The sequence below is a fragment of the Lycium barbarum genome, chromosome 2 (assembly GCF_019175385.1).
Source record: "Lycium barbarum isolate Lr01 chromosome 2, ASM1917538v2, whole genome shotgun sequence".
NCBI classification, from domain to species: domain Eukaryota; kingdom Viridiplantae; phylum Streptophyta; class Magnoliopsida; order Solanales; family Solanaceae; genus Lycium; species Lycium barbarum.
The window spans coordinates 143,452,788-143,468,476 of record NC_083338.1 but is presented as its reverse complement, the minus strand read 5'-3'; the positions used below and the strand labels follow the sequence as shown (position 1 = coordinate 143,468,476).

The window sequence follows — 15,689 nt, the reverse complement described above, 5'->3', positions numbered from 1 at the left end:
ACATCTCAATGGTTTCAACTTTTAAGTCAATATTTGAGGGTGTAGCCTGTAGGTAGATTCCCATTTTTTTGCTTTAAGACTAAAAAGAGACATAAAGATAAAAGAGTTTAAGTTTGTTGGAATAAATTCTTTTTCTACTATTAGGATAACCTTAATTGTTATAGTACATAATTTATCTAATTTTTAAGATTATAAATTTTACAATTCATCTTTCTTACATGTAATCTTTGAACAATAGGATAATGTAAAATATTTGTTGCATCAACGATATCTTATAACTCAAAAAGCTTGATGATTGTATGAAAATTAGAAAAGACTCATAGTAATAAATTATTACTAATAAAGTAATAATTCATATCCCCAAGACTACGCCGCACGTTATAGTTTGACCATCTGACCCGTCGTTGCGTCTTTTTTATAATTACCTAATATTCATCCATCCGTGACTCTCTAACCTAAATAAAGTTCCTACTCCCGAAAAAGGCAATAGCACCTTTTTTACTACTCCTACATCAAACTTGTAGTAGTAGTAGTAATAATAATATTCCATTTATTTACTACCCTTTTTAAAAAAACAAAAACAGAAATTAAAAAAACCGGATATCTCGGTGGCATTGGAGTTTGGACCACAATACACGTGTGGTCCACGAGCTTCTCTGGTTAAATTTACCCCCTATCGCCGGTATTTTTTTTATTTTTTTTTGCTTTTCCAAATAAGCTTCATTTTATAAAAGTGTTAATTGGAACTAATTTTTTGTTAGTACTCCGTTTCAAAATAGTTTTTACTTAGTCATTTTTACGTCACTTAAAAAAATATTAACTCTTAGAAAAAATAGATAATTTGACTAAATTACTCCTAATCAAATAGGTATTGAAATTTGATCATTTAACACTTAATAAAAATAAATTTGAAAAAATAAAATTAATTCTTTCTTAATTTGTCAAGTGAACATTTTTTTTAAACCAAGAAAAAAAGCTAAATGGACAATCTACAGTATATAAGAAATAGTAGAAGAAAATATTGAATGTAGGACAACAAATCACATTGAATTTTTGTTGAAAGTTATTAAAGATACTAATAACATGACGTCAAATATGCTTAAAACTTTAGAAATAAAATAAAATTAAAATGAAGTGCGAGTATATTATAGGGAAACTAAATACTACTTATATGATTTTAAATAAACTATTTTTGTAGGGTTTCCATGTATAACTTGCCCCATATTCATCAGGGTGGATGGACGGGGTAGGGGGGCTCACACTCAAAAGAGGTAGCTGTTCTTCCCTTTTGTTGTCTCTCACTTCTTGGTAAGCACTTTCTCTCTTTAACTTCCTTTCATTTCTCTCTTTAATTCCCTGATCTGAATCTTGGGGTTTTTCAAAGTTCAAATCTTTAAGAGTTTTTTGTGCTAATTTTGAGAGAATTTGTTTCTTTATTTTGTGGGGTTTTGTCTTTCTTGGATTTGATTGGTTCTTTATTTGTGGATTTGGAATGATTTCAATCTTTTGGAGTTTGAAGGGGAAGTGAGAAAAGTGTATTATAGCTTTGGTGTATTGGAAAAAAAAAAGATCCTATAAGTATAGTATTTTGATGATGATGATAATGATGGTGAAAATGAGCACTATATGGTTCTTTTGACCAGAGAAAAAAAGAGTTTCAGATAAAAGAAAAAGATGTTTATGTCCCCCCTACTGTCAAATCTTTGTTGTAATTGTCAATAAGCAAAAAAGAGAGAAGACAAAAGAGTGCAAAGACTCTTCTTTTCTTTTCTCTTTTTTCATCCACACGCTTCAGTTTTCCTCTCTAAATGTGATGCTCCACTTCTATATTTAACATATTCTTTACTAGTTTTTTTTGTTCTGTGACTAAAAGGGTCAGCAAAAATGCCTATGTATTTGCCGTCTTTTGATGTTGGGGGTGGTGGGCAAGTATTGGATCTGGAAACTGCTGTTAAAGATGGGATTTTGGGTGGTGGTGGTGGGGTGGTTGTTCATGGTGGTGTTACAGAAAAAAAGTTGAGTTTGAAAAAAATGATGGAGGAACTTGATTCAATTGAAGTTCCTTCAGTTTTCATATGTCCAATTTCTTTGGAACCCATGCAAGATCCAGTTACTCTGTGTACTGGACAAACATATGAAAGGTCTAATATTCTCAAATGGTTCTCTTTAGGGCACTTTACTTGTCCCACCACAATGCAAGAATTGTGGGATGATTCAATCACACCTAATAGTACTCTTCACCACCTGATTTACAGTTGGTTTTCTCAAAAGTATTTGGCTATGAAAAAGAGGTCTGAGGATGTACAAGGAAGGGTTTTGGAGATTTTAGAGACCTTGAAAAAGGTTAAAGGTGAGGCTAGAGTTCAAGGTTTGAAGGAGCTTAGGCAAGTTACTGCTCATGATTCAGCCAAGAAAACAGTGATGGAAAACAATGGTGTTAGTTTAATTACTTCACTATTAGGTCCTTTCACTAAGCATGTAGTTGCTTGTGAGGCAATTGGGATTTTAGTACACTTGGATCTGAACTCAGATGCTAAGACTAATTTGTTGCAACCCAATAAGATTTCCCTCATGGTGGATACGTTGAATGAGGGATCCATCGACACCAAGATAAATTGTACGAAATTGCTCGAAATGTTGATGGAAGGGAAGGATTCAGAGTGGGAAGTTTTGTCAAGTTTGAGTCTTTTGGTAGGATTACTTAGACTAATCAGAGATAAGAGACACCCAAACGGGGTGGTGTCCGGTCTGAGATTGCTTAAGTTGATTTCATCGCAAGAATCACTGAGGAACTCGATTGTTGGTATTGGGGCAATCCCCCAATTGGTGGAAGTATTGCCCAGCTTGAATGGTGAATGCTTAGAATTAGCCTTGGTTATCCTTGAAGCTTTGTCTACCCTTCCAGAGGGTGCATTGGCATTCATGGACTGTCGTAGCACCATTCCAAATATGGTCAAATTGCTCATGAAGGTATCAGAGAGCTGCACTCAATTTGCGTTGTCGATTCTATCGGCAGTGTGCAAACTCGCCCCAGAAAAATGCTCATCGGTTGCTGTTGAGGCAGGTTTAGCAGCCAAATTGTTGCTTGTTATTCAAAGTGGATGCAACCCCGTGTTGAAGCAACAGTCCGCTGAGCTCTTGAAACTATGCAGTCTAAATTACTCAGAGACCATCTTTATTTCCAAGTGTAGGCTTACCAAGACAATGCAATGAAGGTAACATGGTGTTGTTCATACGGTTCAGCTAATACCCGCAAGGGCAAGGTGCTCAACTGCTCGCGTAATTGGGCAAGGAGGTACCTACTTGTTGTACATATTAAAGAGCTTTAGCTCTCATGAAAAAGGCTTCATAATGTGGATTATAGATAAAATGCTTATATCAGACTATGGTTTGGTGCCTTCCGTTTGATCTTTCTGCTCTGAGGTTTTCCAATAAAGTATGGCACACCGTAGTTTCAAATTTGATTACCTTGTTGCTACAAATCATATTAGCTGTGTAAAATGGTGGGGGTGGCAAAATGGGGAAGAATGTGCAGCAAAGCTAGTGTTTGAAATTGTAATTGTACACATTTCTTTCGGGATTTTCCGAGTTTATCCCAATTCCCAAATTTTCCCCAATTATTTTTAGGAAGTCCTTGTTGACTTTCACTTCTCTGCTCGATCGGAATGTTTCACTCGGGAGTTCTTTTTTTCATTGCGGAGATCGTCATTTGTAAAAAAAGCAACATTTCCAATATGTAATCAACATTCACAATGGATTCAAATTTTTCCTTGTCAATTGTTTTCTGAATGGCCATTTACAGTCTTAGCTTTATTTCTTATGTTCCTCTACTCTGCTTCTTTGATGGATTATATCCAACGGATTCAATATTGTCCTGTTTCAAGTGATGATTAATCCTTTCCCCTTTGTGAACTTTCAAGATTGTTGGTGTTCTGTTCTTTTATTCCTAATTTTGATGTACTTTTTCTTCTGGAGATGTAATGAGCAGTTTTGAATGTTAAAATTGTTCTTTGAGGATAGTGGCACTTCTGTTTACAATAGATCTTCTTTGTTGGAAGAGTTGATGTGTTGCTGCTGATTGGAAATTCTGTCAGTATACCTCTCTTTCTGGCTTGTTTGTGTTTAAGAATGGAAAGAGAAGGAAAAAGTAGAAACAGGGTTCAGCCGAACTGCAACTTTCAAGTTTCATTAAAGTCCTAGTAAAATAATGGCACTAAACAAGAAAAATAGCACTTCCATTGAGTCACTGTCATGGTTCTCATAATGCCATATGGAACTAAGGGAAAACCTCCAAAAGATGATGAGAAAACAGAACAGATCCCAAAAATTGAAAATAAACCCCATCAAAGCATTTCCCTTTAATAGCTCTGTAGCTATTGGTCCCTGGCTTAATCATGCAGACTCAATTGGTTAAGAAGAGGGGTTGGTGTAATGTCATAAAGAGCTACTCAAGTAAGCACCCGTTGTCATCTAGTAGTCAATAAAATGGGAGGAGAACCATGAGATCATGGCTCACCTGATTGTGATTTCTTCTTATTCCTTAAGCCTTTGTACGCTGAGTTGTCCTGTGTCCGTGTTGTTTGTTAATAACATGCACTTTGTGGAACAGTCGAGGTTCTCCCAAGCTGATTAGTAAGGGTAGATCTAAGCTTGAATTTAAGGGTTTGGCAGAATTCCGTAACTTTGGCTCAAACCATATATAGATAAGAATTTTACTAAATATGTACAAAAATTAAATTCAGAATCATTTTACCAACTCTTACGGGCTAAGGCCAGAATTCTTGAATCAAGAATTCATAAAGTTTAAATCCTCGATCCGACGGTGTGATCCGAACAATATCCTCCTAAAAAATGAAGAAACTACTTAAGTACACGTGATATGACTACGAGAATTGTCATTCTTGTAGTTATGAAAACTTGTCCAAATGGTCAAAATAATGAGTTTCAAGATTTGGAAACACGTGCAGATGAGGTATTTTATACTCCTTGTCCTTGGAAGTGTATTCTAGGGTATTGATATGGCTTTCTTTTTGCCTCGGAAGGAGAGGGTATGAAGACACCCCACGTACTCATCTTGGACCAAGAAAAGGAAATTAGATAAAGAAAGGAGAAGAGGTTGAAAAGTGCATGGACTAATAGCTTACCTCAAAAGTAGAGGAGGAGACAAGTTAGTACTCTTTGTTGGCATTGCAAATTAGGAACTTTGACTGAGATCTATAAGGACTTAAAAGTAAGGGAAAATTTGCTGAGGAAAGCATACTTGTATTACTACCTTTGCCTTGGATGTGAAGCCCATTTTAAGCCTTTACTTTTTAGCATAGCAAGTAATATATCTTGAAAGCTGGAAAGTCTCTGAATTTGGGATTTTTTTAAAGGAAAAAGAACATTATTTGCTTGTTCGCATATTACCTTTGAGCAAAACACAATAGTATCTACTTTTTCTTGTGAGGGTAGAGGTAATCAATTTGTACGCACCTCGTCTAATTCATCTAGTACTTACTAACTCTTAAAAATACATGTGCTGGGTAACTCTATGCATGGAGGTTTAGATAAATTGGAAGAAATCACTCAATGTTTTTGTTTCTGTTGAGATTGGGACCTTAATCTCTCTTGATTCTCACTCAATTCATTGACAGTTTGATCATAGGGTCCTTGGGGCAAAACACAATGTTGAACTACTCCCCCCCTCTCTCTCTCTCTCTATATATATATATATATTTCTATTTACTTATCCGTTTAAGCAAATCAAGAAACAATTAATTATCTCATTTTATCCTTAATCATTAAATAATTACCTTTCAAACTGATTGGAATGTTAGTACCATAAGTATTTTTTTTCTTAACGGGCTGCAAAATGCAAACTAAAAATAAGTAAAGAACGGAGGAAGTATTAGATTAACAGAAGGAATAACAAAACTGATTGTTTCATGTAAATTTTACACTTCATGAAGAATGAAAAGAGAAATGATTGTTTGAGCTCATTTACAATATGGATCGAAGAAAATGACACTATAAAAATCTCATTGTATTTTATTTATAATTTTTTTGAGAAAAGAAGTATATAACTAAAATAATATTAAAAGTGAATTACAAAATCCATCCGCCTGAACAAACTTATAAATTCAAATTTCATAATCTAGAAAGATCACCTTTTTCTTTTGGGATTTTTGAACTGATAACTAACAATGCTTATGGTATTACATGTATATACATTTTGAGACTAAGGATTAAATGTATTTTCATCTAACAAATTTTCAGGCCTAAATACATAGAGTAAAGTCGCAATCAATATAACTCGTTTGTAGCTCTGTCCACATTTGAACAATTAATACTGTAAAGTTCTGTAAGAGAAGCCACTGTTTTGGTCATAGCTAACAAATCTAACAATTCGAATGCAATGAACATTTCTTTAATTTCCTTGACGTTGAAGTTGAATTATTGCTAGTGGAGCCAAAATTTTCATTCTGCAGTAAAGGAGTTGAGATCTAGATGCTCTTTTAGTTTACTATTTTTTTCCAGATGCTCTTTTAATGCACACTATTAAAATTTTGCTTTATTTTAAAATTTTCATAGGGCTTAGGTTTAGGCTTGGGTTAATTTAGTTAGGCACACGATCCGATGAAGATTCAAAATATCTATGATGTCACGTGTGCTTAGGGACTCAATTTCATTTTAGTACAATTAAATTTAAGGGTGTGTTTTGGTACGAAGGACAATATTTTCTATGAAAATGCATCTTTGTAAAATAAGTGTTTTTCCTACTTCTTCCGTCCTAATTTGTTTTACACTTTTCGCTTTTAAAAAATCAAACGAATTATTCTTTGATCATAATTTTTTCATATGTCTTTTAAGTATTTTAAATTACTATTACTTATCGTGACTTATAGTACTTTTTAAATAGTTTTCGAATATGTAAATTTTATTTCTGAAAATTTAAAGATTTTATGTTCAAACAAAATTAAGCAGTCTGACTCTCAGAAAACGAAAAGTGTCAAACAAATTAGGACGTAAGGAGTATTTATTTTTTGATATTTGGTAAGTAAGTAAAAAAAAAAATGATTTTAAAATATTTATATGTAAAATAGTAAAATACTATGTCGTGGGCGCGGGGTAGGGGTTAAGAGTGACAAGGGGTGTTGGGGGCTCCGTTGAAGGCGGAAGGAGATAAATAAGTTTAAAATGTCACTTAAAAAATTTATTTTTTCTACTCTCATTAGAAAAGTCATTTTTTTTTTAATAAACTTGCTTTCCTACGGTAAGTGTTTTTGAGAATGCATTTGAACACTCGACCAATTAAACATTGAAAATTAATGTTTTCCTCCATACCAAACGCACCCTAAATCTATTATATTTTCTAACAGTGCTACTGAAATCCAGGTTCTTTTCTTGATGATGGGTTTTTGAAAATATTTTATACTGTGTGTGATAGCCAATAGGATAAATTAAGGGAAAAGGGTAAACAATACCCCTATACTTTGGGAAAAAAGCTAAAAATATCCTCCATTAAAAATTTGGGTAAAAAACACCCTCCCGTTGTTAAAATTTTCAAATATACTCCTGTCTTAATGGAAATCCCCAACATAACCCGATTTTATTTTTAAATCCGCTCCATTTAAACCCGACCCAATTAAATGAAAAATTCATATGGGTTACTGCTCCTGTGCCTAGTGGCTTCAGATGTAGGACTCGGGAACAAGTTGGTCACATATGGGTTTTTTATGTCGTTGGGTAGGGTTTATAAATGAAATCGGCTTATGTTGTGGATTTCTGTTAAGACGGATATATTTGAAAACTTTAATCACGGAAAGGGTATTTTTAACCCAAATTTGTAATGGGGGATATTTTTAGCCCTTTTCCCATAATAGATGGGCATTTTTTTTTTACCCTTTCTCCCATAAATTAATATAGTAATTGGTTATTGTTACAGATCTAACTTTGAATAAGTTCTTTTCTGAATGTGGTTAACGTATTCCCTCTGTTTCAATTTATGTGAACCTATTATTATTTAGGGAGTCTACGAGGTGGTACTTTGATCACGTTTTTCTTACATTATTTTAAATTATTTGAATTAAAATTATCATGACTAATAGTACTTTTTATGTAATTTCTAAATATAAATATTTTATTTTATAAACTTGAAAAATCTATAGCAAAATTTACGATCAAAGTTATAAAGTTTGACGCTCATACTCCGAAAAGGTTCAGATAAATTGAAACGGAGGGAGTATATGACAAACTAATGTGTATCGGACAGTGAATTATGAATTGAGCATTTGTTGCCATATCATATTTATTTTCCGCGAAAATATATTCGGAAAATCTATTTATATTAGCAACTCTTAGATAAAACTAAATATGTGTTAATTAGTTTTGAATGTTCTTCACTTTGTATTTTCAGTATATTTATAGCTGTCCCATCTAAGTAGGCCTGTGCACTAATCGGTTCAATCCGAATTTCCGAACCGATTCGAATCAATTTGGATAATACAATTCGATTTCGATTTACAAATGCAATTGTAAAATATTACGGTTTAACGATTCGGATACGGTTTGCTTCAATTATCAACCGATCTGAACAAACCGAATTTGTATGCCCCTAGTGACTAATATGACTAATTTGGTATATGTAATGTGGTGTTGGCGGATTTGTATGCTTGCACAAGTTGTCAAGCTCTTGTTTTCCTATTTATATGATATTATGCTTGCAAGTTTATGATTTTTTCTTGGTTAATGTCTTGGTTATAAAGCTGCAAGTTTAGGATCTCATTATTTTTTGTTATGTTTACTCTAAAACTGAAATGAAATAGTTGGTTGTTTAAATTTCGAATAAACCGAACAAATCGATTTGTGTAACCGAACCGAAACAATAAAAAACGAATCAAATTGTACCTAGAATGGATCGAGTTTGGTTGAGAATTTTAGAAAGCCGAAATTCGAAATCTCAACTCGGTGATGGCCAAAACCGAACCGAACCGATTTGTGCACAAGCCTACATCTAAGTACGTTTCATTGCAACGCACGTTTTATGTACCTTCCCAAACAAAAAAGATGACAACATTTGTGAAATACGTATACCTCCACTAATTTAATAACTTTGGCATGTCATAGTCTACATATAAAGAAAATTTACACTTCGTCTCTCAAGTTTTTCAAAAACTGAAAATATTCAAAAACTAATTCTTGATTCAAAAATTGAGTTGGGTACAAGAAAACAAACTCAAAAATGTCACACAATTTTAATTTTTTATCTGATGTATGATATTCATATTGTCCCTGAACTTATTTGGATCCTCATTAAGTTAGATTCATTACAGGAGGAAGAGCTCCGCATCAAGATTATTTTTATACACAGGCTCTGAAACTTCTGGTTATAATTAAAATGATCCTGTTCATCCCACTATAATTCTGATCAATTAAAATTCATTGTTAACTTTGTCTTATAATTTAGTATACCCCAAAATGAGATTTATTAAATAAAAGAAAATATAATTTCTCCACGGTTAGTGGGACCCATGCCCCACTTGTCATTACCGAATGAGCCAAAGAAGACGGAAGTACAGAACCATTACAAGTCACCTACCAGATAAGATCATACTGTCAGTCCCACTATTGACTAGGTAGGGGCCCCAAATCCACGTCACTTCGATACCAAAATTTTGAGAAACTTACAAAAATGGTCCCTTATGGTTGAGGATAGGTCTAAACTAATACCTTAAGTATGCACTTAGCAATTTTGGTCCTTTAAGTTTGCCAAAGGTTAACACATTTAGTCTCATCAAATATTTACCTAACTCTGCCAGTCAGATTTGATGGGAACGATGAATAAAACAAAATTAGAGGGACCTCACATCTAGAGGTAATTTTTTTAAAAATATTTTCTGCTATATTATACTCTCTTCGTCTCGATTTATATGAAAGTGTTTGACTTGACACGAAATTTAAAAAAGATTTTTTTTTTTTGAATCTTGAGGTCTAAAACAAATCAAAGAAATTTTTGTTGCTAAAAGTCATTTTATTAAGGGTAAAATGGAAATTTTTGAGTTACATTAATACTAGATATAGATATGTGCCATTCTTTTTAGGACTGACTAAAAAAGGAAAGAGTGTCATATAAATTAGGACGAAGAGAGTAGTATTTTTTATTCTTAAAGTCCAGTGCAAGTATTTCGAAGTGTAATTTCTACAATTTTTATAGTATTTCTTTAGAGTCTAGTACAGTATAACTTTTTGTGGTGCACATTTTAGGATTTTTTTCGCCAAATATAACAGACAGAGGTGGGTAACTAGTTGACGCCTGATGGGGATAAAATATTTTAACTTTTTGACAAACTTAAAAACTATGAAGTACATACTTAAGGGACTATTTTGAACCTACCCTCAAATATAAGGGACCATATTTGTCAAACAAAAACGAAAACACAAAAATCAACCATCAATCATCAGCAACTGGGGAAAAAAAAAAAAAAAAAAAAAAAGAACATTTCAAAATTCAAACAAGTCTCTCATTCCTTCTTGTTCATCTTCCTCGATCCAATAAAAAACGACAGCGTAAAAGCGTAGCCATGTCATGGCTTGCTCGTTCCATTTCCAACACTCTCCGTCTCGACGAAGAAGAAGAAGAAGAATTCAAACACAATTCCCCAAACGACGTCGTAGCGCGTGTTGACGAAGAAGATACATCCATCTACGAGGAAATCGATTTAGAAGAACGATCCAATAATAACGATATTGACAATGATAATCGCGGCGGCGTGAAGGAGGATTTATCTGAATTGAAGGAAACCCTAACGCGCCAAATATGGGGCGTGGCTTCATTTCTCGCTCCTCCACCACCACCTCCTCCGCCGCCGCGAAAGTCGGATCTGTTCGGGTCGGATGGGGACCGGATTGATCAACCCGAATTGATTGATGGATCCGATTATTATCAGGATATGGAAGGTGATGATGCGATTGCTGGATTGGAGGAGGAATATCAGGATGATGCTGTTGGAGTTACAGAGGAAGTGTTAGCTTTCGCTACGAATATAGGTCATCATCCAGAGACTTGGTTGGATTTTCCCTTTGCTGATGAAGACGAATTTGATGGTTTGTATCTCTTCCTCCCTCATTATATTACTCCATTTTGTCACATTTTTGGTTAATTGATTGTCTAGGTTTTGGATATGACCGATGCTACACTGTATAAACTTGACATATTGGTATAAAACACACCTAAATTATCATTTCTTTTTTTGCGAGTTTCACCAAACCAACTATCAACATTGATTTCTCTGGTGCATATAGGTGTCAAAATGAGAAAAAGAATAAAAGAGGAGATGATAACTTAGAAATGGAAGCCTATCAAACCCGCAAGGGTAGCTCAGTTAGTTGAGCATGAGGCTTTCATAATGGAGGTCTCAGGTTCAAAACCCCTACCTACGACAACAGGGATTTGCCTTTTGGGTCGAGCTCAAGCCCCGTGCGGGTTATCTCTCCTGTGTGGTTTGTGAGCTATTGCATAGGAGTTGGGTTTACCCTGTGCGCACCAGAAGGGTAGCGGCTGCGGGTTCCCATGTCATTAAAAAAGAAAAGAAGCCTATCAACAATTTAAATAAACACGAATGTTGACCCAATTGAAGGCAGTGTTCAGTGCATATTGGATACTTTAATGAAAAGTGATGGTCCTCGATAACATGTACTCTCCTTGTTCTAAAATTGGCTGACAGCCTTTTCACGACGATTAATAGAATTATAGAAGAAGGCTTGAATGAACTTTTGTATTTGAGTTTCGCTAGAAATATGACCCTTTTACGGTTTGGAAATGCGAAATTGGTATTAATGTCTCAATCATATTCACATTATAACACGGTAATGCATGTGATTGACGTATTTAATATGTTAGACTTGGCCATTTAAGGGAAGAGGTCATTCTTTTTAGGCGGCCTAAAACATCAAGTAGGTAAACTAAAATTGGGAATGGAGCTTATAGCACTCCTTAAGTTAATTATGCAGTTGTTTGAAAGAATTAAAACATCAATGCAGTGACATATCATGCCATTGGTTGGACGGAGATTTTGATTTACTTCCAAAGATCAAGTAGTCAAGATAACTGCCTTTGGTAGATAGTTTTTGTACCTTCTTTTGTTCCTTGGAATTCATATCTGTCACTCTTTAAATCACATAATATGTGATAAGAGTTGAGAGCACACGAACACAATGTTTAACTTCATTTTTGGCATGTCCATTTGTAACTACCGTTGAAAGAAATTGTTAAAGTCATAGCTACAAACTTAATCTGACAGACGAAATATCACATAAATTTTTTAAATCTGTATGGTTAAATGAATTTATACTTTCAGTTTTGTGAACATTGTGTAAAATATTACTCTCTCCATTGCAATTTATATTGAACTCTTCCTATTTGTGGACGTGTTAAGGGGTTCGATACCATTTAATAATTAATGTTAGTATATACACCTTGCACAAGTTCAAATTCATCAAACAACAACAACAACAACCCAGTGCAAAGTACATCAGTCACACTACATATTACCCCCTAAGAAATATAGAAATTTCAAATAATGATCCATCCTATCTATGGTACTATTGGAACACCAAAAGAATAGATTTTTGATGCATTTGTTCTTGACTCTGGGAATCTGCACCATCTTTCCTTCAAAGCATGCCTTATTTCTTTCCAACCAAACAGTCCACAATATACAGATGGGAATTGTCCTCCATATCTTCTTCAGTTCTCTTTTTCTCTTTTAATTCCCTAAGCCTGCCAGATCTCGAACAGACTACTAATTTTCTGAGGTATAACCAGAGATACTCCCATGATAGAAAGAAAAAGCTCCCAACACTGTCTTGAAAATTCACAATGAATGAATAAGTGTTCAACATTTTCCTCCTCATTCTTACAGAAGTAGCATCTGCTGCACAACGGAAAGCCTCTTCTTGCAATTTGTTCTGTGTAAGACAAGCATCTCTAGCTGCTAACCAACCAAAACAGGCTGCTTTCACAGGTGCCTTGGGTTTCCAAATCATCTTCCATGGCCAAGTCAAACTTCCTGGCTATTCTGATGAAGTAGCATTTCATAGCAATTGTTTACTGAAAATCTTGTCCCTGCTATTTATCCAAACTAATCTGTCTTCTCTATTCAGTTCAATTTGGCAAGTGTTGAGTTGTTGAAGCAATTGACAAAAGCTAATCACCTCCCAATCATTCAAACTCCTCCTGAAAGTGACATGCCAACCTGAAGTTGGATCGAATCTGCAACATGACCCTCTCTATTCAATGCACATCCAAATAAATCTGGATATTTATTCTTCAAGCTCTCATGCCCATTCCAAATATCTATCCAGAACTTGATTCGAGCACCATTACCAACCTCCAACTTTGTATACTGTAAGAATTCATCCCAGCTTTCACTTATTTTCTTCCGGACTCCCCCACACTGTTCCAATTGAGCTGGGATTTTGTCTCCAACCCTCCTTTTTTTCATAAATAGCATCAATTTGCCAGACCTCTTCACCTCCCCTGCCGTATCTCCATAACCATTTCATGTAACTTTAAATTCCTCACTCCCATTCCGAGTGACCACCTCCCACTTAACCAGGCGAGTCTTTCTCTTAGTTGCATTTCCATCCCATAAAAATGTCTTCTAATGGAATCCAACTTACTGCTTATTGTATCAGGCATATAAACCAGAGACATAGTCTAAGTTGGAATTCCATCTAAGGCACTATTGATCAAAGTCAGCCTACCCCCAAGGGATAGATATTGCTTTTTCCAAGGAGATAGCTTTTTGTTACACCTGTCAATGACCCCTTGCCATGTGTCATTATTTACATTTTGAAGTGTTATTATTAGTGTGTCATATCAATTTGGACGGAGTTAATACTTGGTAACCATGTAGCAAGGAAAGATCACTTTTTAAGTCATCTGTTGTATGATACGATTTTGTCACTTGTGGGATTACACTGGGTATGTTGTTGTTGTTGTCACTTAATGGTGAAAAACTGATGATGATGGGATCTTAAGGAGAAGATTTACTTTAATTGAGTTTCTCTCTCCTTTTTTTTTTTAGATTTTGAGCTCTCTGATGCCCAACAGAGGCATGCATATGCTGTTGAACGTCTAACGCCGAGACTAGCTGCTCTCAGATTTGAACTTTGCCCTGCACATTTGAGTGAAGGTTTCTTTTGGATGGTCTATTTTGTTCTGCTTTACTCAAGACTGAACAAGCATGATGCTGAGCTTTTGTCTACACCTCAGGTTTGTTAATATTACGCTGCCTGCTTACAGAATCATCATTGCGTTGAGTTGCACAATCATGATGAGGATCAGCAAGCGCTATCTCTTACCTCTAATTTCTTCTGTATTTTGGCATTTAATGAAACAGCTTTTGGAATTGGAATCAGGAAGAAGAATTTTCTTTTTTGGGGGGCAGAGAGAACTAATAGTGGGGTATCTGGAAAGCAGTTCTAGAAATACAACTTCTAACAAGACCTTTGATCACATGAGCTGTCTATGTGTAATAACTTTGTGTTTTTTGTTTGTTTGATCACTTCTTTAGCTTGTGGAGGCAAGGGCTATGTGGATGCAAGAGTTGCAAAAGAAAACAAAACCCGAGTCAGATTGGTTTGGCATAGGCACATTTCAAGCAAAGGAGAGCATGTATTCACCGCGTGGAGACTTTGAATCCAACTCATCTGAAGATGCTCACTCTAGATATGCTGTGCTCCCAAGAGCATTTTCTTTTGAACCTCCAACTTGCCACACCGCTTCTGATGCTGAAACTGAGAAACACTCAATTGAAAATACGGAGATCCAATTTATTGACAAGGCAGTTATTGAAGAAGATCCTCCAAGCAAAATCATTGAAAAGGAGGTGGTAGCTGGCCCATCTTTTATACCACCAATGTTTGATTATGATGAGCATGAGGATGACTGGCTGAAAGACAATTCAGAGTTAGAGGGTTACACAGTTTCTGCTATTGTGAATGAGGAGGATGTTTCGTTTAGTGATCTTGAAGATGATACTGATTATCCAATGCCTATAAAACCCAAATCAGTGTCAATAGATTATAGCACAAAACTCAATGTCTCGTGAATTTATCTTCAGCTGCCTGAAGATTCTTAATTATTTTAGGTGAACCCGCCTGCATGCCAACCTCCAAGTAATCTGGGGCTCCTAGCAAAAAAAAATGCTAACTCTCAGTTTCTCCATGGTTCAGGCATGTTAGGCTGCATCTTAACCTGTTCTGGCTTGCAGAAGTTAGCACTTCCTGAGTTGTGTAGTGATTGTGCAATCTCTGCTTCTCACAGTTATCACAAGTTGTGGGTCTCACTTTTTGACGTTGGTGATCCTAGATTCTCATCATCTCTTGAACCTCACAAAATGGATCACAATATGCTTCTTTACTTGCACAGTATAGTGTAAGGCAATAAGCAGCATACATCTCCTTCATTCTTTGTGTGTTTTGAGGTCATTAGCTTAATCGTGACCTAGGGAGGGCATGATTGCTAATTCTCAAAACTGTGTTTGTATTTGTACATATACATGAATGTCTCTTACAGCTTGACCTTGCCTATTAACAAGGCAATGGATATAGTGGGGAGTCATATAAGGAAGTGTGACATTTCTCCCCGATGAAAGGAATATTTTTGTTATTGCATATTGAAGAATATCCTATTTGGTTATTAA

The 15,689-nt window shown here is 35.2% G+C and overlaps 2 protein-coding genes across 2 annotated transcripts; both read left to right on the top strand.

Moving 5' to 3' along the window:
* The first annotated feature begins 1,178 nt into the window (after positions 1-1,178).
* Positions 1,179-3,777, top strand: LOC132627754 (U-box domain-containing protein 30-like). The gene is made up of 2 exons (XM_060343326.1): positions 1,179-1,308; positions 1,874-3,777. Exon 2 carries the CDS (start codon positions 1,885-1,887, stop codon positions 3,211-3,213), a length of 1,329 nt encoding a protein of 442 aa, XP_060199309.1. The 5' UTR covers positions 1,179-1,308; positions 1,874-1,884; the 3' UTR covers positions 3,214-3,777.
* Positions 3,778-10,406: 6,629 nt separating this feature from the next.
* LOC132627753 (uncharacterized) lies at positions 10,407-15,689 on the top strand. The gene is made up of 3 exons (XM_060343325.1): positions 10,407-11,085; positions 14,070-14,257; positions 14,559-15,689. The coding sequence occupies exons 1-3, from the start codon at positions 10,563-10,565 to the stop codon at positions 15,093-15,095; spliced, it is 1,248 nt and encodes a 415-aa protein (XP_060199308.1). The 5' UTR covers positions 10,407-10,562; the 3' UTR covers positions 15,096-15,689.

Bases quoted from the DNA above. Each gene is read 5' to 3' on its own strand.
- LOC132627753 (XM_060343325.1), top strand. From the start codon at position 10,563: ATGTCATGGCTTGCTCGTTCCATTTCCAACACTCTCCGTCTCGACGAA. The intron at 11,086-14,069 runs GTTTGTATCTCT...TTTTTTTTTTAG, and splicing joins TGATGAAGACGAATTTGATG to ATTTTGAGCTCTCTGATGCC. The intron at 14,258-14,558 runs GTTTGTTAATAT...TCACTTCTTTAG, and splicing joins AGCTTTTGTCTACACCTCAG to CTTGTGGAGGCAAGGGCTAT.
- LOC132627754 (XM_060343326.1), top strand. From the start codon at position 1,885: ATGCCTATGTATTTGCCGTCTTTTGATGTTGGGGGTGGTGGGCAAGTA.